Genomic DNA, 23,896 nt, shown 5'->3' on the forward strand with positions numbered 1-23,896 from the left:
GATCAGTGCCTCAGCAGAGTAATTCTGATAGCTGTGAGGAGAATGGATCGGAGAATGGAGAGGCTGGAAGTTAGGAGCCCAATCAGGAATAATCCAGGTGAGAAGTGAGGAGGGCCTGACCTGAGGAGTAGAGAGGAGATGACAAGAGAGATGGAGATAGGATTCACAAGATACACACACACACACACACACACACACACACACACACACACACACACACACACACACACACACACACACACACACACACACACACACACACACCCTTCTTCTCCAAAAGAACTAGAAGTTGCTCAGAAATCCATACCTGAGGTCTGCCCATAGAATCTGAGACCTATCCATTTTCCAGATGAGGAAGTAGAGGCCCAGAGGAGTTAAGGTACTACAGGTATTCAATTAACACAATGGGGAGTCAAACTCAAATCCTTCTTCTAATGCTTTGTATTGCCAAGGAAGGAAGATACTGGCTCATCTGATACATAGGACACACAACCTTACCTGGAAGCCTTTCCCTGGTTTCTCTGCTCCCTCGGGTGTTATGAGCTAGAGTCCTGCCTGAAATCTGGTTTAGATTTGATGCCTCCAGCTGCCCAGGACCACACTTGCCTAGGCACCCAACCGGGCACCAAACTCATCCATTCTCTCCCATATGACCCTTTTGAGACTTAGTCATCACAGGATCATTGAGCCAGAACTGGAAGGGACCACAGTCAATCAAGAGTCATTTATTAAGTGCCTCCTCTATGCCAAGCCCTGTGCATAGTACTTGGGATAGAAAGACAGAAGCCAAACAGGGCAAAGCATCCTCGAGGTGATGACATTCTAACAAGGGAGAAACATGCATATCCCCAAAATGATACACACACACGTGTTCATTATACTTACAGAAGTGCTTGTCTATATCTGAATATAATTGTAGGCACACATATCTGTACAGATGCCTATATATATATATGTATACACACATGTTTATCATACTATAGAAGTACTCATCTATATCTGAATATAAATGTAGGCACACATATCTGTACAGATGCCTATATATATATATACACGTGTGTGTATATACTTTAGGCATCCTACCTGTGTATGGGTGGAGAGGTGGCCTGACAAAGTCAGAATCAAGAAGACCTGGCTTCTTTTTCTTTTTTTCTTTTTCAGTTTGAGGGGAAATTGGGGAGGAAGGAAAGACAAATGCTTCTTAATTGGAAAAAATTTTAAAACTAAAACCTGATCTGCATTCAAGTCCTACCTCAGATTACTTGCTGTATGACCCTGGGTAAGTCATTTAACCTCAAAGGAATCTAAGATATAGAGAAGGTGCTGACCTACATTGGTAGAGGGAGAGTCCTACATCAGTGAAATGGCAGGTCCAGTCTCTATCCCTGTGGCTGTAGAGGGATATACAAAGCATACACTTACTAGCTGTGTAAAGAGCATGTACTTGGAGGTAGGAAGCCCTGCTTCCAATCTGCTCTCAGACACTAGCTGTGTGTCCCTGGGTAAATCACTTAGCTGCTCTGTGCCTTGGTTTCCTCATCTGTAAAATAATGGCATTAGACTTCTAATGGTCCCTTCCACTTTTAAATCTATGTAAACAAATGCAAGGCAAGAAGATGGGGAGATACTAACAGCGTGGAGGTGGATGGAAAAGGTGGTGCTTGAACTGAGCCCTGGAATTGGAATTTCCTCCTGCAAGGACATCAGTCCAACCCAAGCTCCAGACACCAGCTCTCTACCCTGCCACTGCTTTCACCAGTTCCAGGTTTAATTTCTCTTTTCTACATGCAGCCACTCAGGGCCCTACGGGGTCCCCTGCATCTCATCTTTGAACCAGGGCACTCTGCAAATACAATCTGGACTCACTGTCTCATCATTTACAGCAAGAGAACATATAGAAAAGTCAGAGTCTCCAGGACAATGCCAAGGCACATCATGGCACCAGTGACAGCCTCAGCTGGATGCCCCATGCTCACTAAGTCTGAAGCACAAGACTCAAAAGTCTCTTTTATTTATCTCAATAGCAAAAGAAAATGAAGCAGGAATGAGCTCACGCCAAAGAGAACTTAGCAAACCCAAGTCCTGTCTTTAAACCTTCTGACTGTAGCTAAAGTGATTGCAGGCACAGGCCCAAAGAAAACCTGGGCCTTTGTGGCTACTGGAAAAAAAGGGCAGCCTGGTGTGTGTGTGTGTGTGTGTGTGTGTGTGTGTGTGTGTGTGTGTGTGTGTGTGTGTGTGTGTGTGTGTGTGTGTGTGTGTGTGCGCGCGCGCGTGTGTGTGTGTGTGCGTGCGTGTGTGTGTGTGCGTGTGTGTGTGTGTTACAGACAGAGAGAAACAAAGGCACAGAGAGAGAAGAGAGAGGAAAGAGGGGAGGGAAGAGAGGAAGAGAGAGAAGAGAGGGAAGGGAAAAGGAGACAGAGAGAGAGAGAGAGAGAGAGAGAGAGAGAGAGAGAGAGAGAGAACGAGCACCTGGAAAATCATCCCTTGATATCTTGCTACCCACATGAACTTTTACAAGTCACTTAATCTTTCTAGGTCTCAATTCACTTGTCTACTCATCTGTGAAAACAGACAACTGGATCAGATGTCCCCTCCTAGCTCTATATGCTTCTTCTGGCACATGCGCCCCCTCCTTATTCCCCATATTCGCCCATTGCCAGGGTTGCCCAGTGCACCTCCACCCAATGAGAGAGACTGTCCTTGGTAAATGCCCAGTCCTCAAACAGATCTGCCCCAGGTGTCACAATCCCTATCTATGGATCTAGAAGCCCTGCCACAACCCAAGTTTGTCCTTGTAAAATCAAACAGTGACACAGTTTGAGGACCCTTGGGCTGTCCAGAAGGCATCTGGAGACAATGCTGGGTTTAGAGCAGACACCTTGGGTTCAAACCTTGGCTTTGCCCCTTTATTCCCTGAACCCCTCAGGGCCTCACTTTCTTCACCACCGCCAATGAGGCCTGGGTGGTTTCCGAGGTTCCTTACAGCTTTCACTCTATGAATCCCTCCTCTAATCACCCATTCCTGGCCTGTTTTTAAATGGAGATACAAGAGTGACACCCCACTGAGGGTGAGCCCCACTATACCTAGGGCCAGATTATCTTCTTGGCAATTAAACAGTGCACAGCCCTGGCTCCCAGCCTAAGATGCACCAGACAATTCAAGGACTGCAGGACTGAGTCCAGCCCAGTCCAGAGTTGACTTATTTGTCAGCATCAGCAGTCAGGCAGGAGACAACTGCAGATACAGCAGTCAACTGAGGGTCAGGCAGGGTGAAGGTCCCCAGCTCCAAGACAGGCATCTGAAGCACCATCTCCATTTCTAATTTGAACCATCTCCTCCACTGCCTAACCCTCACTCTAATCATTTCCCACCCTAATTTTTCTATGCCCAAAGTACCAAATGCTTTCACGTACAGTCATTAAATTTGCCATCATAATATTTACCCAAACCAGTTTCTTCCTGCATCAAAATGGAGGCAGTGAATTATACAGGAAATGATCCTGCAGCTGGTCATGTAATCGTAATCACTGGTACATTAACTGCTTTATGAAAAATTATAACCTGCTTGTGTTTTCACAGAAACTGAAGGATTAAACGTAGGCAAAGAGGAAGAAAATAATCTCTTTTTGCAGCTAATATGATGGTTTACTTAGACAACTCTAGAGAGTCAACTAAAAGACCAGCTGAAACATTTGACTGCTGCAGCCAAGTTGTAGGCTATAAAACAAACTACATAAATCATCCTCATTTCTGTATATTACCAATAAAATCTAGCCAGATGTAATAGGAGAAATTCCATTTAAAATAACTATAGACAGTATAAAATACTGAGCCAATAGAATAAAAATGACAATACGACCTAAGTTAATTTACTTATTCAGTGCCATGCTAATCAAACTATCAAAGGATTACTTTAGAGAACTAAAAAGAGAAAATAATAACAAAATCCATCTGGAAGAACAAAAGGTGAAGGATATCAAGGAAAATAATGAAAAAGTGGGAAGGAAGGGGGCAGGAGAGAACTGGATCTGAAATTATACTAAAAAAACCATAATCATTAAAGTAATTTGATACAACATAAGAAATAAAGAGGTTGATTAGTAAAACAGGTGAGTTACTACAAGTAAATGGACCTTGTGTTTGATAAACTCAGAGACTTTGGCTATGGGGCAAGAGCTCACCACTCAAAACCTGTTGGGAAAACTGAAAATCAATTTGACAGAAAAGAGATATAGACTAACATTCATACAATATACCAAGATAAATTCCAGATACGTAATGATTTAGACATTGATGATCAACATATACAAATTAGAGGAACACAGAAGAAATTATCTGTCAGATCTATGGATAAGGGAGGAGTTTATGACCAAACAAAAAGGTAGAAGTTCACAGGAGGTAAAATGGACAATTTTGATTACATAAAATTTTAATGGTTTTGCACAAACAAAAAATGCAAATAAAATTAGAAAAGAAGAAATTAGCAGAAAATCTTTGTAGCATTTCTCTGAAAAAAAATATCATTTCTAAGATATAGAGGGAAGAATAAATTTTAGAAAGATATATAGGAAGTTGATTCAAAATTCTAAGAATAAGAGTCATTCCTCAACCGACGAATAGACAATACTCATATGAATAAGCAGTTCTCAGAGAAAGAAATCCGACCTATCCATAGTCATAAAAAATCTCTAAAAAATCTCTAAACTCCCAAAAATTAGAGAATGCAAATTAAAATAACTGTGAGGTACTGCCTCACACCCATCAGACTGACAAAAAGAAAATGAAAAATGCTGGAGGGGTTGTGGGAAACAAATACTTTAATTCACTCTTGGTGGAGCTGCCAACTAGTCTAACCATTCTGGAAAGAAATTTGGAATGATGCCCCAAAAGTTACTAAACTATACATGCCTTTTGATCCAGCAATAGTGCTGCTAGGTCTATATCCCAAAGAGATCAAAGAAAGAAGAGAAGGACCCATCCACACAAAGACATTTATGGCAGCCACCTTTCTGTGGTGGCAGAGAAGTGAAAATTGAGGGAATATCCATCAATTGGTGAATGGCTGAACAAGCTATAGCACATGACTGTGATGGAGCACTGCTGTGCTCTAAGAAATGAAGGAGGGAGTGCTTTCAGAAAAACCTGAGAAGACTTTTATGAACAGATGCAACCTGAAGTGAACAGAACCAGAAGAACAATTTATACAGTGACAAGAATGTTGTAAAGAAAAATAATTTTGAAAGAGTTAGGAACTTGATCAATACAATGACCAACCACAATTCTAAACTCATCTAATGTCGAATAGGCTCCCCATCTCCAGAGAGGCAGAGGAGTAATGAAATCAGGAGGCAGACTGGAGGATATTCTTTTTGGACATCACTAATGAAGAAATAAATGTTTGGCTTCATTATGCATATTTGTAATGGGTTGCTTTTCTAGGTTTCTCAGTGAGGGGAGAGGGAAGTCAGAGGGACAAAGGTTATAGATGAAAGATAAAAGAAAACCAAATCTATTTTTTAAGTGACTTTAGGTTCAAAATATAAAGTCTCTGTGCAGCAGGCATTGTATTAAGTGCTGGCAATACAAAAGAAAAAAATCACAGCTGTTCTTGAGTTCTAGGAGTTTATTCTAGTGAAGCAAAGGCACATACACAGATAACCAAATAGAAAATAATTTCAGGATGCCGTGCCCTCACAATTTGAGAGGGATCAAGAAAGGCTTTGTGCAAGAGATGACATATGAGGTGAGCCCTAAAGGAAGCTACAGTGTCTAAGGGAGTGAGGAGAGTACGTATTTCAGGCAAAAAGGATGATGTAGAACAGGAGGCGAAATACTGCACTGCTGCCACACAGTGGGGAAGAGGATGTGCATTAAGCCTGGAAAGTAGGGCCATAGGACTGTGATGGTATTACCACCAGCGTATAGATAAGGTTAGCCCTATCGTTGATTTTCCTCCTTGCCAAGAACAAGGCTTGTCAGAAGAAGAAAAGCTAAGGGTGGACTGGGACTATTTCTTTTTCTTTGTTTCCCTAGCACCTAGGATGGTGTCTGTCCTTTAACGCATGCTTGTCAATGGCCAGGTTGATCTGGAATCTAAACCTATTGGAAAAGCAGTTCAGTGAACCTCAAGGATTTGGGGCTGGCCTCCTCACCTTCTTCAATATCTCTGTGTTCAGAAGCATGTAAAGGTCAATGCTGCGGCTCTCCTCTTTGGCCAGTGTGCTCAGGTTGCACTGGATGCTTAGGCATGGGGTGCCAGCTCTGTTACAATCCTGAGAGGGAAAAAGAGAAAACTGTCACCTGGAAGCAAGAAGAGTGGGGAACATTTGTCTTAACTGGCATGGGCTCAAGGGGAGCTAGGGATGGGGCAATGATGGTCTTGGAGGCAGGAAGAACTGCATTCAAGTCCTGCCTATCACTTGGTAGCTATGTCACCCAGGGCAAATCACTTAATGTCTCTCAGCCTCGGTTTTCTCCCCTATAGAGTACAAACTTACTAGGAATCAAGCATGTGATGTGGCAGCTAAGAGAGATAACACCACATCAGGATGGATTTTGAGAACCGTAGGGTTCAGAATGGGGTGGGGGGGAGAGGAGGGGAGGCTTGCTGTCATGTTCCTTGGACACACTGCATATGAACTGCTGTGTTCAGTTTGGGGGCAGCACTTTTTGACTGATGTACCAATACCACCTGTGACTTCACATCACCCTTTGGATTGATTAGAAGTCAGCCAAGTTAGCAAAACACAACTTGAGGAACATTCATGTCAGCCAAACTCTTGCTGTATAGGCTCACTGGCTTTTGCAATCTCAACATTTCATTGTGTTCATCCTTCACTGGGCACGTATTCACATTCATGTATAATTTCTTTCTGACTGTTAGTTTTGTACTCAGAGTCTATCTACCTCTTTTATTATCACAACTCCTTGCCAAGCAGTTTAAATCCGTAAAGTCCATTTTCCAACCTACAAAAGCAATGGGGTTAAGAAGTTACATGTTTTTTGACCAAGGAAACAAAGTGAATAGCTGGCAAAAAAACTTTGGATTCCAAGGCATAACTTCTGTAGAGAAACAATATGAATTCTGGGAAAGAGAAAAAAGACATGATTTCAGCGGGATTCACAACTGAGGCCAACACCACATTTTCAACCAGCCTCATTTCTGATGCCCTATCCAGTTAGTTCTCAATTAGACTGACATTATCAGTACGAAATGTTTTTAAGATTTTGTAGAGTAATGTGAAACTATGGATTGATCATTCATACTATAAACAAGGGACTTTTTGCCTGATGGGACTGGGAATGGAGACATGTTAACCTCTTATAGAATGGATAAAAGTAGGGAATATATATGGCTTTGGAGTTTGGATTGGATTGAGGAACAAGTAAGACTACTAGAGGAATTTTGGCCAATGTAAATTTTTTTTAAATGATCAATAAAATGATTAATAAAAATCAAGGAAAATTTACTTTTTTAAAAAGGGAAGTGAGTAATTTTCTGTAGGAGGAAAAAATATCAGAAAAAAATAAAAAGGGGGGTTTGGGATTCTTTTCCAGTCAGTCACCAATATTTCTGTCCAATTTTGATTAAGATTGGAACTAAGTTGTAAAAAGCATTTCTTGTTTCTGTCTGGTGTGTTAAAAGGATTATTGGCTCCCTGGAGTCACAAGATTTCCTGAATCTAAATAGAGTGCTTCGATTTAATGTTCATACCGACAAATATGATTTATCCATAATCCTTAAATTCTTGTAATTCAATCGCTGCAAAGGTTAATTTGGAAATAACACCCAGGGACACACATTCCTACATCCTCATCCAAAAGATGGGTCTTTTCTCTTTGAAATTCTCTCCCCACAAGGGCCATGGAAGAAATGTCCACTCACACGAGTGAGCCCCACAGTCTTACCAGTACTTTTCGTCCAGACTTGGTGAAAAATGCAAATATTGTGTGAAAAATGTTTTCCTGTTCTTGAGGGATAATGCACGGGGTTGGGTTCTTCTGAAAAGAGCAGTTTCCTTTCTCTTGACCAACCTGAAAAGAAAAGAGCAAAACTATACAAGAAGCCATTAGGAGAAGATGAGGTTACAATCACTAATCATTCGTTGGGTAGTTGAGGAACCAACCAGTCAACCTTAGGGGGAGTCAATGGTTGAGAATCAGAGAGAATGCTGGAGGCAGTCAGCAAGGGCCACGTGCTGTGCTAACCAGACGTCTACAATGCTTTGGACTCCAAGAAAGTCCATGTGCTTGTAACCTATCCTGAGCCAGTACACAATTTTTCTTGGCAAGAATGGATGGCGCGGTGATTGGAATTCACAGATAAACCACATCATCCTCCTCCTTCTTGAAATCTTTCATTGGAAGTTTCTAAAAGATGGTCTGGCCTGAATTTCAACTCTTTTGCTTTTGCCTTATCCTTCTTCCAGTGGAGATGGAAATAGCTAAATCAGAGTGGAGGAGGTGGCACAGAATCAGAGAGACTTTAAAACTCCTGAATGATCAGGAGAGAACAGCAATCACCAATAACAGCAGGAAAACTGGAAATGACATTCATTCACCCCTTTAAAAATTGCAAAGCATATTACAATAACAGGGATGAGCCAAAGAGTCTTGTGGACACTCCCATTTCCATCTCTGATTGTCTCTGTGTTTGAACCAAGCTCTCAAGCCTTTTGTTAATTACTACTGCCTATCATTAAGGCATGTGTTGGAATTCCCATCCATATAAATTCTACATTTGTAGCCCGGACAAGTGCTCCTGATACTTTTGTATGATAGGACCCTTCTAACTTTGGTTTAACTTCAGCTAACAATGCTGATCTTTCAAAGCATGGCTGCACAAGATCCTCATTATGAATGTGTGAAATTAATGCCTTTTCAGCTTCTATCTCAAACATACTTATCATTGATGGAAAAAATATACTGAAAATGCAAAACTGCAAGGTTTGGATTTCATGTTTCCTTTCTCATCCTTCCTCGCCATAGAGCAGACTTACTTGTCCTTATTCTCCTAGTGGGGGTCATTTTCTGAGTCTACTTGCCAAGAGGCATTTCTGAAGTCAAAGGGGCAATGAGAAAATCTCTAAATACGACTATGAATCTTAACTGCTGTGATTCCCAACCTATCGTAGTGACCAAATAGAGGCTAGAACCAAGTGAAAACTGGGAAGATATCGAACCTCCAGGCCTCTGAGGGCTTCTGACCATCACAAAGGAAAATCAGCCAGAGGCCCACTGGTTGTCCCCTAACTTAGATTTTCAGCTTCTGAGGGCAATCATCCCATGCACTTTCACCCCCACATAGTTCAATCTCATCCCCTCTCTCTAGCTTCCTCTAATGCCTTCCCAAGCCTCACTCCATCATCAGTCTCTTCCCATCCTCAATCCTCCACACAACTGCCATAATAACCCTAAAGCAAGGTTGTCTTCAGGTAGCTTCCCTACAGAGAATCTTCAGTGGCTCCTCACTGCCTACAGGATGAAAGATCAGCTTCTCAGCTCAACATTTAAACCCTCTCTGACCATCCTTTGCATCGATCTTAGGGAAATCTCCTTTGTGCCTTTGCCAAGACTGCCCCCTGTTGAAAATGCTCTCCCTGTCTATGCATTCCCTGCTTCTTAGAATCTCTATATTCACCTCGGGTGCCAGGCCCTTGGAAAAAGTCTTCCCAGGAAATCTCTCATCTATTCAGTATCTAACTTGAATGTCCATAGCTGTGTGCGTGTTGTCTTCCCTGTTGGAATGGAAGATCCAGGAGGGCAGAAACTTCATTTGCTTTTTCTCTGTAATACCTAGCACTCTGCCTGGCACACAGCATGTGCCTGATAAAGGTTTGTTGATTGTACTAGACAGGTGCTTGCTCCCTCTTTACATGATCACATGTGCAGTTGTGTGTTGATAGCCTGTGTTCCCTTCCTCAGTAGAACATAAGCTCTGAGAGGACAGGGTCTGACTCTCACTTGTTTTTGTATGTCTAGTGCCTGGCACAAAGAAGGCAGTCACTCCACCCATGCTTGTCGACCACTCTGGATCAGAGGAGGGAGGACCTTGTACCTTACTTTGCCCTGTTCCCATTCAGTCTCCAGGCAGGGAGGCTGGCTGGCACAAAGGCCAGGCAGCTGTGAACCCAGGGTGAAAGGTCAGGAACTTGGGGGTAAACTCAGCAAGGCAACAGAACGGCCCCCAATGGTATTTACAATCAGGAAATGTGACAGTCGGTCTTGGCGACCTTGTCCTAGATCCCTGGACTGTCTAATAGATCAGAATCGGATCAGAACAATGATAGGATGTGACACAGAATCCACCCCCAGCAGAATCTGGAGAGGGGATGTGGAAAGTGAGTCTGCGGTGAACAAGGAAAGCCTTGTGTAATTAGTCCAGGGCCTGTGGTTACACAGAAATCACTTCAGTAGAGAAAGGGCAGCATTTCACCTCCTAAGTACAGGGTGGTCCTTTGTCTCACAGAAGCTAAGAGTAGAAACCATCCTCTGAGACCATCTTGAACAAACCTTACCTCTGAGGTTCATTCTGACTCTAAGATTCTTGTAATCGGCTGTCTCATTTACCATAAAAGCTCAGAGAGTCTTAGGAACCATCCTGTCTTAACTCCCCTGTACCTGCCTGGGAAGCTCCTGTTCATCCAGCCTTGGCCTGATGACTTCCAGGGACAGGCAGTAAATATATCACCTACAGAGGCAGTCCCTCCTGCATTTGAATGGTTCTGCATCTGGGGAAGATTGTGGGGGCATGCTGTCAGGGAGAGTGGTTCCAGCTTTAGGGAGAGCCTCTGAGATTTCCTGTTTCTGAGATCAATGGGGCCACAGACTCATGTATAGGTCAGTTCTATGTCATGAGTCTCCAGGTCAGAGCAGACCTCTGAGGTCACTAACTGTCCCACTCTTTCTCCAGAAAATGATGGAGAGAAATAGATTCTCAGAAAGTGGAAAATAGCAATGCCTTTTTCGGTGTATTTGTAACTGTCTCTGTCCTAGTGACAAAAAAGCAATCTTGCCCAAGAGGCCATGGGTGCAGGAGATGGTGGCGACTCTGCAGGCCACAGGAGCCTACAGGCATCTCAGAGTAACCCACTGGGTCGAAGAGGAAGAATTAACAGTAATAATAAATGATTATACTAGCATATTATAACTCTCATCCATATAGCAATTTGAGGTTATGAAGCATTTTACACATATTATCTCATTGGATCCTCCTAACCCTATGAAATACACACTATTGTCATTATTCCCATTTTACAGATGAGGAATTTGTGGTTGAGAGAAATTAAATGACTTAACCGGTGGTATGCAGCTAATGTTTGAGGCAAGCTCTGACCTCAGATCCTCCTAACCGTGAGCCTAGCTCTCCACTCATCATGATGCCTCGTTGACTCATTACAGATAATCAACCCTTTATTAGTCCTTGGCTTATATTTTAGTCTGTGCATCGCCAAGGTCATCTGTTACACTAACAATTATCCACATTTTGAGGACATTTTACCTTTTCCAGAAGGTAAACAAAGAAAGTCACCTCCTCCATGAAGCCTTCTGGGATGCCTCAGAAGGAAGAAATATCTCCTTTCTCATGTTAGACTGGAACATGAGAGTGGACCTTGTCACAAACTCACAAACTCATTTAGGAAAAGACCTTGGAAGCCTGCTCCTGCCCAGGAACTGCCTCTTGATAACAATGTCTCCAGTATGTGCCTAGTAGTCTGGTAAGAATTGTTCAGAACTAGCCTGACCCAAACCCACTGCTACGTAGGCTCTGGACACTTCCATGAAGTCTTCTGCACTCCCTCCCTCAGAACCTCTAGCAACAAGTCACTCACCCTCTCCCAGGTAATCATTTCTAGAAAGGTCATGTCAATCAGCTCCTCTGTGACTCCACTCACCACCTCTGAAAAACATTCCCAGCTACCACTCCTTTACATGCTATTGTCCCTTTTTTGAATGGAAGCTCTCTGAGGTCAGGAGCTGTCTTTCTCATTTCTATTTTTATCCCCAGTGCTTGGCCCAGGGCCTGATACATACTAACTACTTAACAAAAGCTTTTTCACACATTTATTCTTGGCCAACTTCTTTAGGATTCTAAAATTAGTTGAATTCTTAAAAACACACTGCTCTTGCAAAATCTAGTGTGTCAGAATATGTTCAGCTTTGCTTTCAAACTGTCCAGCAGTGTGTACTTCAGCAACCAATTCCTTCTCATTGATCAGAATCACATCCAGAGTATCAGTTTCCCCCACAGTTTCCTTAAACTTTTAAAGAATAAAAAGTATCATTAAGTGGAATTTATAGGAGCTGTTCTGTACTTGGTAGGGATATGAGAGCACTAGCAAATGTCCAGCTACACCACAGCCTCCATCACTCCTACCTCAGGCCTCCATGCCAGCTTTGTGATCATTTTCCTGAACACATAATCTCTTTCCTCCTTCTGGCTATGTGGTCTGTGGTATACTCTCATGGGAATATTTCTCCTAATCTTTCCTCACTATTCTTTACTCCATGTTCTCTGCCACGTGAGCTGCTCCTCTCCTTGGGTTTCTGCATTTATTCCAATGAGTATATCTTTTTATATACAATACTGCTCCACCACCTCTTTTACTATTATGTTCTTTCTGAATGATGCATATTCTTCCATTAGACACCATGATCTTCTGACTTTCAGCCCAGTTCTTTCCACACCACCATGTTGGCTTCAAGATAAGCTTTCAGGTGTAAAAACTTAGCTTTCTGAGCCCACCTTCATTTGAGAATTGGATTACCTGAACCTTTTAACATGACTAATTAATCATCAGCTGTTCTCAACAACCATGTGTTGTTGTTGCTGTTGTTAAGAAGCAAGGGGAGCAATGTTTTATGTGACTTTGCTTGTTGCAAAGGCTGCAAAGAACCACCAAACTCGTGTTATCAAACAGCTGCATTTCCCAGGAAAGTTGCCCAAGAATCTTATGGACTCTGCCCCCTCCAGCTCAGCTTTAATTAGCTTCTGTTAGCTTTCCTTATTTATGGAATCCAAATGTTTCCCAGGATACTCTCCGCTCATCTTCCCTGAACTTTAATGTCTGGAAAAAGTCCATTTCTATTAGAATTTGAGAAAAAGCACAGAACTCTACAGATCTTTACAAAAATAATGACAGCTTAATCAGGGGCCCATCCACATAGGTGAACCCTTCCAAAGTTGCCCTCTTGCATCAAAAATTCTAGAGTTATCCAAATTAAAATGCTGGATAATTCCAAATCAAGAAATGGAGGCAATGCAGGAAAATACAGGGAGTGCATTGTCACAGGAAGGGCAGTGGAAGATAGAAAAGGAATTCCCTGACATGTTAGACCTAGGCCAATTTAACAAAGATTTATTAAGTATCGAATAACGCATTATTTTATAATACTTTGGTAATAATTTGACAATTTTATTTTGGATATTTTTAAGCTATATTTAAGCTATATGGAATATAATATCCTTGAGGACATGAACTGTTTCATTGTTATTTATTTCATTCTGAACTTAAGAAAGGGTTTGCATTTTCCTAACAAAATAGAATAGAAAAAGATGACTGCAAACCCATTACATACGACTTGCTATTTCTTTTAAATATAGAATATAATCATGTAACTTTCTTTTTTCCCTTTCTCCTTTCCTCTCTTTCCACCCCACTCTAGAGGTGGCTACCATTAGATACAAATATGTGTGTGTACATATATATATACATATATATATATGTAAAAATCATTCTCTACATACTTCTATTTATCAGTTCTTTCTCTAGATGGAGATGCCATCTTCCTTCATGTGTCCTTTGTAATTAATGTGGGTATTTATAACAGTCAAAATGCCTTAGTCTTCAAAGTTATTCTTTAAACGATATTCTCAGTGTTTGGCACATACTAGGCACTTATTAAATGAATGTATAAGACCTTGAACTAGATATTGGGAAAGGCACAAAGTTTAAAGAAGACATCACCCCTGACTTCTTGAAGTTTACAGATGAGGAAGGAGATACCACACACCTTCCCTCATGTACACATCCATACCTACAATTCAAAGTAATATGTGAAAGGTACATAAGAAAGGCACAAACAAATTGCTTTGGGAGTAGCAAGGATGGAACAATCACAGCTGGTTCAGGTCACCCTTGGGTGTCCTTTGGTTTCACAGGTTCCAAATGTCCAAGTCCTTGAGGTCATGACCCTAAAACCATTCTTCCCTGATATTTTCTCATTCCATCCCCCATCTTCACCTACCTTGCCATATGCTGATGAGTGAATACCGCTAGGATAAAGCCTACCTCGAGTAGAAATCTTTCACCATTCATGTTAGCTAAATGCTAGCATCATGTCTGCAGAGGTAATCCTTCATCACATCAACTCCTTACAGCTGGACTTCTGTCTCTACCACTCTACTGAAAATGGTCACATCTTATTTATTCCATCCAATCGCCTTTTTGCAGTCTTTCTCCCCCTTGTCTGAATCACATGACACAGCTGACCATGTCTTTCTTGATCACCTCCTCTTTCTTGATTTTCTTCCTTTGCTTGCCTTCTCTTAGGTTTTCTTTTACATGATTATTCTCTCTTGATACGTCTCATCTCCCTCAACATGGACCATCCCTCATGGTTTAGTCCTCAGCTGTCTTCTCTTCCATCATTCTACTCTCCCTGGGCCATCTCATCCACTCTGGCAGCTGTGATTATCGCCCCCCAGTTTTAAAATCCAACCCTTCTCTTTTCCTTGCACTGCTCTTGTGATTTTTCTAGCATGTCAAACTCAATACATCAAAAAGCTAATTCATCATTCTCCCCTCCCCAATCCCACAACATGTCACTCCTCCAAGTGCCTCTAATCTTGTTGATGGTGCAGCCAACCTCCCAGTCATCCAAGTTCAAACTTTGGAATCAATTTCTCTCTCCCAGCACTCACCAAATCAATTCAATTACCAAATCCAATGGGCTCTATATCCATAATATCTCTTGTATCTATCCCCTTCTTTCTGCTCTCACAGCCACTAGCCCAGGTAAGGCCCACATCACCTCTCACATACACTCATAATCACTTTCTAGGGGCAGCTAGGTAGTATAATGGATGGAGCACCAGTGCAGGAGTCAAGAGGACCTGAGTTCAAATCTCACCTCAGACACTTGACACTCACTAGCTGTGTGACCTTGGCCAAGTCACTTAACCCCAACTGCCTCATCCTGGGTCATCTCCAGTCATCCTAATGAATATCTGGTCACTGGATTCAGATGGCTCTGGAGAAGTGAGGCTGATGACCTGCACAGCCCTCACTCACTCAAGACAAAGTCAAGTGCAAGTCATGACATCATTTTTCTGATGGCATGGTCTTCTTCGGCAACAAAGGACAAACACAAACACACACCATCACCTCCTAGCTGATCTCCTAGTCTTCATTCTCCTCCACTCCTAAACCATCCTGACAAAATGATCTCCTTAAATCACAGGTCAGACCAAGCTACTCCCCCTGAAAAAAATGGTTCCCCATTGGACAAAGGGTAAAATAAAAACTTCTTAGTTGGGCATCTGAGGCTGTCCACAGTCCAGATCCCAATTATCTTCCAGCTTGATTTCCACATTACTTCTGTTGTGTGGTCTAGGTTTTGGCCAAACTAGACTCTCATTTCTTGCTGTTTTGCACTCTTGTGTCCATGCTAGCATGTCCCAGGAACGGAATGCACCCTTTTCTTCTCTTTGCTTCTGAAGCCATCCTCATGCTTTGAGGCTCACCTCAGGGGCCCATTGTCCTGTGATATGCTTCTTCCTCAACCCAGTTTAATATCATCTCCCCCTCCTCAAATATTCTTAGAGGCCTCTGTCACGTGCTTTTCTTTGGCTCCATCATATTCTTATCACCTGTGTCATGTCCTCCCCATCAGTAGAGCAAAGGCTTGCACCATTTTTCCATTTTGTATCCCAAGTGCTTCATGGAATGTCAATTAAGAAGCATTTTTAAGCACCTACTATATACCAGGCACTGTGCTAAGTACTGGGGTTAGGCAAAAGAAAAGCAAAAACAAGTCTGTGCCCTCAAGAAGTTCATATTCTAATGAACTGACAACGTGAGGATAACCAGGCACATAAAGGCTATGGCAGTACACAAATGAAAGGCAGGGCACAGAGAGGGGCTGGGAAGGGTCTCCCACAGAGGGTGGAATGGCACCTGGAGCCTTGGAAGAGGTCAGAAAAGTCAGAAGGAGAACATTCCTGAAACTGGGGTCAGCCAATCAAAAGGCACAGGAAGTGTGCATAGCACAGCACATGGGTCAGTGTGGCTGAATTGTGGAGTGCATGGAGGGGACAAAGCTGTCCTAAGACTGGAAAGCACAATGCTTTGCACCTAATAGCTGCTGAATACATGTTGTATTGAATTGAATCACATAGAATAAGTCCAGCATATAGACAAGGGGAATGGGAGGAAGAAAGAGTCCATGGGCAGAAGACCTTTGTCTTTTTTAAGCTAATTTTATCAGTCATAAATTTGTTTTATAACATGATCTTATCTGCTGCTACAGTAAATATAGGTCCACAATGCAAACAACAAAACAGATGATGAGCATTCCTTATCTACATGATAGCAGGCAGGTGAATGAGTAGCCTGGCCAACATAACTGTCTAGGGGCTGCATGGGAATCACGTTCAAGGGCCACAGTGGAGCAAGAAGTGAAAGTCAAGTTGACTCCTTAAAGGGGCATCAGCTTTCTATGATCCCAAACTTCTCCTTCCAACAAGAAGCCACTTTTAACACCATTATTCATTCTGCTGGTGGTACAGCTGTGGGTTATAGCCAACCAAAATCCTGAAAGACTCCAAATTCCAAGTGGTTCAAAGATTTGGTCATAGAAAGATACCTGGGATTTTGTCAGGATAGAAAACCCCTTCTACCAAGGCTGAAAGTGAGATCTCCTTCCACCAAGGCTGAAAGCAACTCAGTCATCACTTAGACTCATATTTGAGAGTAGTTTAATCCATCTTTGAGGGGGATTGAATAGCTTGCCCAGAATGACACTACCTAGTGTCAAAGGAAGGATTTGAACCCAGGTCTTATTGGGTTCAAGCCTAATTTTATTGGCTGTTGATGGGAAGAGGAGAAAGGAAGAAGAAAAGAAGAGGAAGAGCAGAAGGAAAAAGAGAAAAAGAGCTTGGGTTCAGATCCTCCCTCTGATAGTTACCAGCTACGAGACATTTTGTAAGTCACTTAAACTCTGTCTGCCTCAGTATCCTCATTTATAAAAAGCAGATGATAATATCTGCAGGGCCAACCTCACTGGGTTATTGTGAGACTCAAGAGGGATGTATATACATGTATACATACATATATACACACACACACATAGACTATATATGCATATATATAATGTATGTATACACACACACACACACACACACACACAGTGTATGCCTTTATGAAGCCTGTGATTCCCCTGGTGTAGGAAACTCCCAGTAAAGAAGACCTCTCTCTCAATTCAGACCAACACCTTCTCTGCTACATGTAATCTTAGAGCATTTCTTGGGGGTGCCATAGTGCCAGAGTACATCAGAGTCAGGACTTGAACTCAAGTCCTCCTAACTCCAATGTCAGCTTTCTCTCCACTGTGCCCTGGTGCCTCCCTTTGTCTCCCTCTGAATAATAATGCTTGATATTCCTCTACCTATCTAAAGTTTACAAAGCATTTTACAAATATCTCATTTGACCCTTATAGCAACTATATGAGGTAGAAACTGCAGATATTATCATCCCCCTTTTATGGATAAGGAAACTGAGGCCCCGAGAAATAAAATAACTTGCTCATGAACACAGCCAGTGAGGGTCAGAGACAGAATTTGAACCCAATTCTCTCCTGATACTAAGTCCACAGCCCTACTCACCACACCACATTGCCTCTCTGTGAAGAAGCAGGGTGTCTGTGAATTCTAGAGAGACAAGAGCAGCGTGATCAATGAAAACAGACACAGTGTCCATCTGTTTCCGTTCCCACAGCTCCCTGAGAACAGCATGACAGTTTGGGTAGGAGGGAGCTGGGGAAAGGGTGGGATGTTGGGATATCAGAGCAGGAGCAAGTAGATAACATGGAAAGCCAAGGTGAAAGAGACAAAAGTAGCGTTTCAGGGATCGATTGAGCCAAGCAAACACAGCTGCTGACCCACACTGCAAATCCTAATGAGCACCACCACCACCACCCCCCAAGAAGAAAAAGAAAACAGGAAGGACCCGAGATGCCTTCTCAGCTTTTATTTTTCTGCTTTAAAATAGATTTCATCTGGGGAAAATCCAATCACAACCTGGAAACACATCTATTCATCCCTTACAGGGAATCCAGTTGACAATCCCAACCATGCCAAGAAAAGTGAAAGGGCAAACGGAACATTCCAAATGAAAGTTATAATTTACACACATCTATGGGTCATAGAGGACTCCCCTTCTACTTTAAAATGGGATCTTTTCACATTCACTTTGCTGCCTGGCAAAATGTGCGTCTAGAAACCACAGCTAAGGGGTGTTTCGCCCTTTTTTCTTCCTCTTTGGGGAGGGAGGAGGGTAGGACAGGATGCTGGAAAAGTAACTGAAGATTCCATCGCTAAGCTATCCCATAAAACCTGACTGGTTTAGACTCCATCGACTAGACGCCACTTGGATGCGATCCACTCCATGAACATCCTACAAGGTCTTTACAAGTGTGAAATTGATTCAGATGGGCTGATGTTTCCGGAAAGAAGCGACATATATATTCAGGCTACTTAAAGTATACAAAAGGAATTCCAGATGAAGCTAAATTTTATTTAGAGGAGAAATAAATGGCATAAAAACATAATCTGAGGACTTCCTGTCCATGCCAAAAATGTTTAATATCCGAAGATAACAAAACATTTTGGAGCCCAGCAGTTTGTTGATTTTGGCAATAAGTTAATTAGGCGTGCATGAATCAACAGAAAGGAATAAAAACACCAACTCTTTCACACAGCTTGTGGAAAACTCTAAACGCTATGATTAGAGCAATCTTTTGAGAAGAAACAAAAGGGCTTGGGACTAGATCAGAATTTTCAAGTATGAGATCTAGCTCAGACTTCTCATCACGTGGGGCTACAGCTGCTCATTTCCCATACCTAGTCCTTTACTCCTTCTTGATTTAGGTTTCATTCATTTACCAGGATAGCCAGATTTGGTAGATACCAAGCCCTTTGCAGCTAGAGAACCTAGCTGCATGGACCATGGGAATTTCAGTACAAGCAGATAATGGGAGTCCATGTGGCAGATTTTTAGCTTTCATTTTTCTATAGAAGGACCAGCAATTAGAGAAAGGGAGGGAGAAAGATAAAGTAACATTCAAGCCACTGTTTAGCAATGGGAAACTAACACTGGGGTGTCAAGGTGGTTTGGGCTCTGCCATATCACAGTCTCTGACTGTTTGGAATCCCAAGGGGTGTAACTGGAAGAGCCTGGGACTGAGATCTGCAGATGGAGACTAAAGATTGAATTCCTCTCCTCCCCTGCTGCCTGCAACCAAAGGCATTTCCTACAGTAAATCCCAATTGATTTGAGTTGGTCTTAATTCATGATGTCACTACTTGACAAGCTATCAGTGTTGGTATAAAAGGATGGCCCATCTGTGATTTGTGCATGTGCAGATGTAGAGAAGAACATCGAGAATCAGGAGCTGCCTTCAGATCTCATCTCTGATACCTCCTAGAAAGGTTACGGGGAGATGGGCAGGGGTAGGGAGAGGGGGAGGAGGAACTGGGGGAGAGGAAGGGAGAGATCACTTAATTTCTCTGGCCCTCAGTTTCTTCATTTGTAAAATGAGGGGCTGCAATGTCTTCTTCACTCCCTTCTACCTGTCGATGTATGATTCTGTATTCTTAACTGGGAATGGGGAGGGGAGGGAGGGTACTAGTAAATGGCTTTTGATATTGATACAGAGAGAAATCAAGGCAGAGAATAGATTTGCAGCCAAAATTTCAAGGGCAATAGAATCAGAATTTTCACTGTACCCCAAAATGGGGACTTGAACTATATAGAAAAGATTCTTATTGGGTTTGATTTTTTATTAAGAATTCTCCTAAATTCTTAATAACTGAGTCCTGGTAAAGAGACTTAGGTAGTGTAAGAAGGGTCTTCTCAGAGGTGATTCACCACTGAGTCCCCAAGGTCCTCTGCAAAATCTTCTGTGCTTACTTTGTTCAAGATTTCTATTTTCTGCTCCCACATGGGATCCTTGATAGTCCCCAATACAGTGAAAACTGCCTTTAAGGTGTGAAAAGGTGCAAAAAAGGAATAAACTAAATGTTATACTTGCTATTTTCAGGCACCATTCATACTGGAAACCAGCAAATACAAGGTCCCCTCTGTCCATTTCTATTTGGACAACCAGCATGGTGGAATGGACAGAGTTGGACTTGGAGGTATGGGTTCAACTCCCATGGCTAAAACCTAATACTGTGAGGTCTGGAAAGGCCACTCTACTTACTTCTCTGTGATACATGCAGGATGTATCTCAATGAGACATCTAAATGAGACAATGAATAATTAGTATTTGGAACCATCAAAGGGCCCCATTCCTACTGCTGCAACAAGGATGACTGTAGGAAGGAGAAAGAGTTTCTGGCTGAAATCACCCTATGTGTGAAATTAAGACAGAAAACCCCTCAAATGCCTACAAACACTGATAGGCTTCAATGGTTAATGTCCCTTTGTACAACATGCAAGGTCAGGGCTGCTGCAGAGTGGAGAGGGTCCTGGACTTGCAGTCAGAAAAACTGACTCAAATTCTGCATTAACTACCTACTAGTTTTGTGACCCTAGGCAAGTCATTTCTTTGCTCCCTGACTCAGTTTCCTCCTCTGTAAAAGAGGGGTTGGACTCAATGATCTTTAACATTCCCACTATTTCTAAATCTATCATCCTTTCACTGGCTTAAAATCCACAGAGAATAATCATTCTCCACAGACTGAAAGTCTATAGGTAGGCAGCTCTGAACTTCCTGAGATCTTCACAGATAATGCTGATTCAGGCTAACCCTACCTCCTCCCACCCACCCCAAAAGCAAATCAATCAAATCACTTCTCCTGTCTTAAAGTGAGTGATAAGATTCCCTGAGATCTTCCTGAAGTGAGAGCAGTCTCCAACCACCAACCAATCAAACACTGTAAAGAAAGTGCAGACTGTTGCTGGATGAGCTGGAGCAAGTGTGCTTGGACAGATTGAAGACAGAGTCAGGCCCAGCCCTTTCTGAAATAAAAGACCAATTCAGAATCCAAAGTATTCAAGTGTCCTGGGAGATTCTGGAACCCTTGAGGGGCAGAGGAGGAGAGAGTACTGTCACTGGGGAGCGGGAGGGGAGCATTTCAGCTTTCCCAGAGGTGACTCTTGCAAGTCTGTCTAGATATCTAATATCATTAGGGTAAGTAGTTCCCTGTAAGGAAATTTGCTCCACCACATAGACCTGCAGCTGCTCTGTGACTCCAAGGCTCTGAGAGTTCCCTGGGCCAAACAGAGGCAAAAAAGATTTGTCCAAGGTCATGAAGCCAATATATGATGGAGGGGGAGGCGTCTGAGTCCACCTGATCATGCCTTGGAGACTGACCCTCTCTCTGTCCACCATACCACACTGCCTGGGTTCCCAATGACTGGTAAAGAAAAATAAAAGGAAATGTGTGTACTATATTCCAGAATACTTCCAAAATCTGAATTGGATCAATAAACACTCCAATGCAGATGTCACTGTTGGAAGCTCATAGAAAATTGTCTGTAATACACCTGAGAGGTCACCCAGAAATGTGTCCTAAGAGAACATTTTCAGACATCCAGGAAGAGGAGAGAGGGGGCTGCTTGTGCCAATGGGTACCTAAGACAGATGGCTCAGAGATGGGGTGGGGGGGACAGTAGAACATGGATGGACTATGGTTTGACAAGATCCATGCTATGACATGCTCAATAAATATCCCATCCTGCTGGGACTATGGATAGTGGTCTTTGGGCCTCCTGCCCTAACCTATTACCCCCTTGTCACCAGAGGACAGTGACCATGCCCTGGATCCAGGAGCATATTCAGTGCCCCCTTTAGAACTGCTCTCCACCACAGAAAATGGGTGGTCTTCTCTTTCACTTTCATATAGCAAACAGAGCAATGACATCACGGCCTCTTTATGGAGGGACTTTCCCCAGCTTAGTCCCTTTCTTAACCTTGAGTTATTTCTTTTCTTTCTGTGACATCACCAGGAGTTACAAAGGCATCCCACTCACAAACTCGATGTCTGGACGTACTTCCAGCCTCCAGCCTTCTCTACTAGGCTTTGTCTTTCCATTCTGTTCTCTGCATTCATTTAGATCTCATTCAATTTAATTCAAGCTAACAAATGTTTATTAAGTACCTGCAAAGCCCAGAGAGACAGTAGAGTGTCTAAAGAGGCAACTTCAAAGCAAGGAATAATTGATTTCTGGTCCCGCCTCTGACCATTCTGGCTGGGGCACCCTGGGCAGGGCCCTAGGAAATTCTTTAAAATGACACATAGGCCCCAATTAGTGCAAACATCAGATCCCCTGAAGTGATCTCCCATATCTGAATTCACATTGTTCAAAGCATGTACAATATGGTCGTTGGTTTCAACCCAATAGAAAAATACAGCGTGGATTTGAATAATGTGACCACTTCAGGGAATTTGTCATTCACACTAATTGGGACCTAGCTGAGTACTTTGCAGAGAAGGTAGCTATCTATATTAGTAGCGGGAATTTCTTTACATGGAAATTCCTTATATGGATGAAATCCCAGGTCCATTCTCTCTCTCCCTCCCTATATAATAAGGTCCCATAGGTGTGTGGATAGAATATGCCAGCAGGCTCAGGCACACCCTAATATTATCTCCAAAAGTGCATTTTAATTTAATTATGTTATGCCTGTAAGGTAAGACATATAGTCTGATGGAGCTCATGACCATCCATTTTTAAAGAAAATGGGCCAAGGCTGACTTCTGTCGCATGCAGATGCAACAGACAAAGCATCACTAAAAAGTAAGCATCCACCTGACCCCATGGGCAGCCCCAGACAGAACGAGGAATGACCTGATCCTGTCCTGGGCACATCAGACTCAGCTACCTTGCCTTGGGTGCTCTGTAAGCATCTTCTGCCAACAAAATGACTGAATTTTGCTGTGCCCAAACCTCAAGCTTTTACCTTAGGACTGATTTAAACCAAGGCCACATACACCATTAGAGAATGTGGGCGAGACTAGTGAGAAAGAGGGGCCTGGAGGATTCCAGTCCTGGACATTTCTGCTTAAGATTCCCACAGTCAAATGGTCAGCTCGGGAAGATCCCTCTACCCATGCAAGTGGGCATGTTCTCTGCACCTGAGAGTCTTCAAGAATAACCTAGAGCCCTGAGATGTCGGGTAACCTGTCCAGGGTCACACATCCAAGATGGGTCAGAGGGGGACTTGTCTTCTTGGCTTGAAGGGCATCTCTCTAGCCACTGTACAACACCAACTCTCTCCATCTCGTAGACCTGCCTATTAAATCTTTGCTATATTGAACTAAATCAAATTGAACTCAGTCCATTCATCGAAACGAATTCATTTGAATTGAAGTGAATTGAATTACACCTTATTAACTGGCCTTCTGTAGTCTAGGTCTTCAGGAGAGGGAGGGATAGAAATACAATGGAAACATGAAAGAAAATATTGATTACAGACCAGGTTTAAGTCTACTTAGCACAAGGGGTCAGGAGCCCCAAAACTCACCATCACCTCCTGGATGAGAAACATCTGGACATCTCCTGCAGAAAGCCGGTCGGGGATCCAGAAGGTGACCGATGAACCAGGGAGTGTGCTTGGCCCAGTGTTATAAACCTGTGAATATTCCATAATACACACTCATGTTATCCA

General features: G+C 42.6%; 1 protein-coding gene across 3 annotated transcripts in view; it reads right to left on the reverse strand.

Annotated features, from left to right (window-relative positions):
- ITGA9 (integrin subunit alpha 9) overlaps positions 1–23,896 on the reverse strand; it is a 406,938-nt gene that overhangs the window by 38,916 nt on the left and 344,126 nt on the right. For all 3 annotated transcript variants that reach the window (XM_072598903.1, XM_072598905.1, XM_072598902.1), the window contains 3 exons: positions 23,753–23,860; positions 7,910–8,035; positions 6,154–6,273 (listed from right to left, as the gene is read on the reverse strand). In XM_072598903.1, the coding sequence (XP_072455004.1) occupies positions 6,154–6,273; positions 7,910–8,035; positions 23,753–23,860 (354 nt within the window). The remainder of the gene's footprint in view (positions 1–6,153; positions 6,274–7,909; positions 8,036–23,752; positions 23,861–23,896) is intronic.

The sequence above is a fragment of the Notamacropus eugenii genome, chromosome 3 (assembly GCF_028372415.1).
Source record: "Notamacropus eugenii isolate mMacEug1 chromosome 3, mMacEug1.pri_v2, whole genome shotgun sequence".
Lineage (NCBI taxonomy): Eukaryota > Metazoa > Chordata > Mammalia > Diprotodontia > Macropodidae > Notamacropus > Notamacropus eugenii.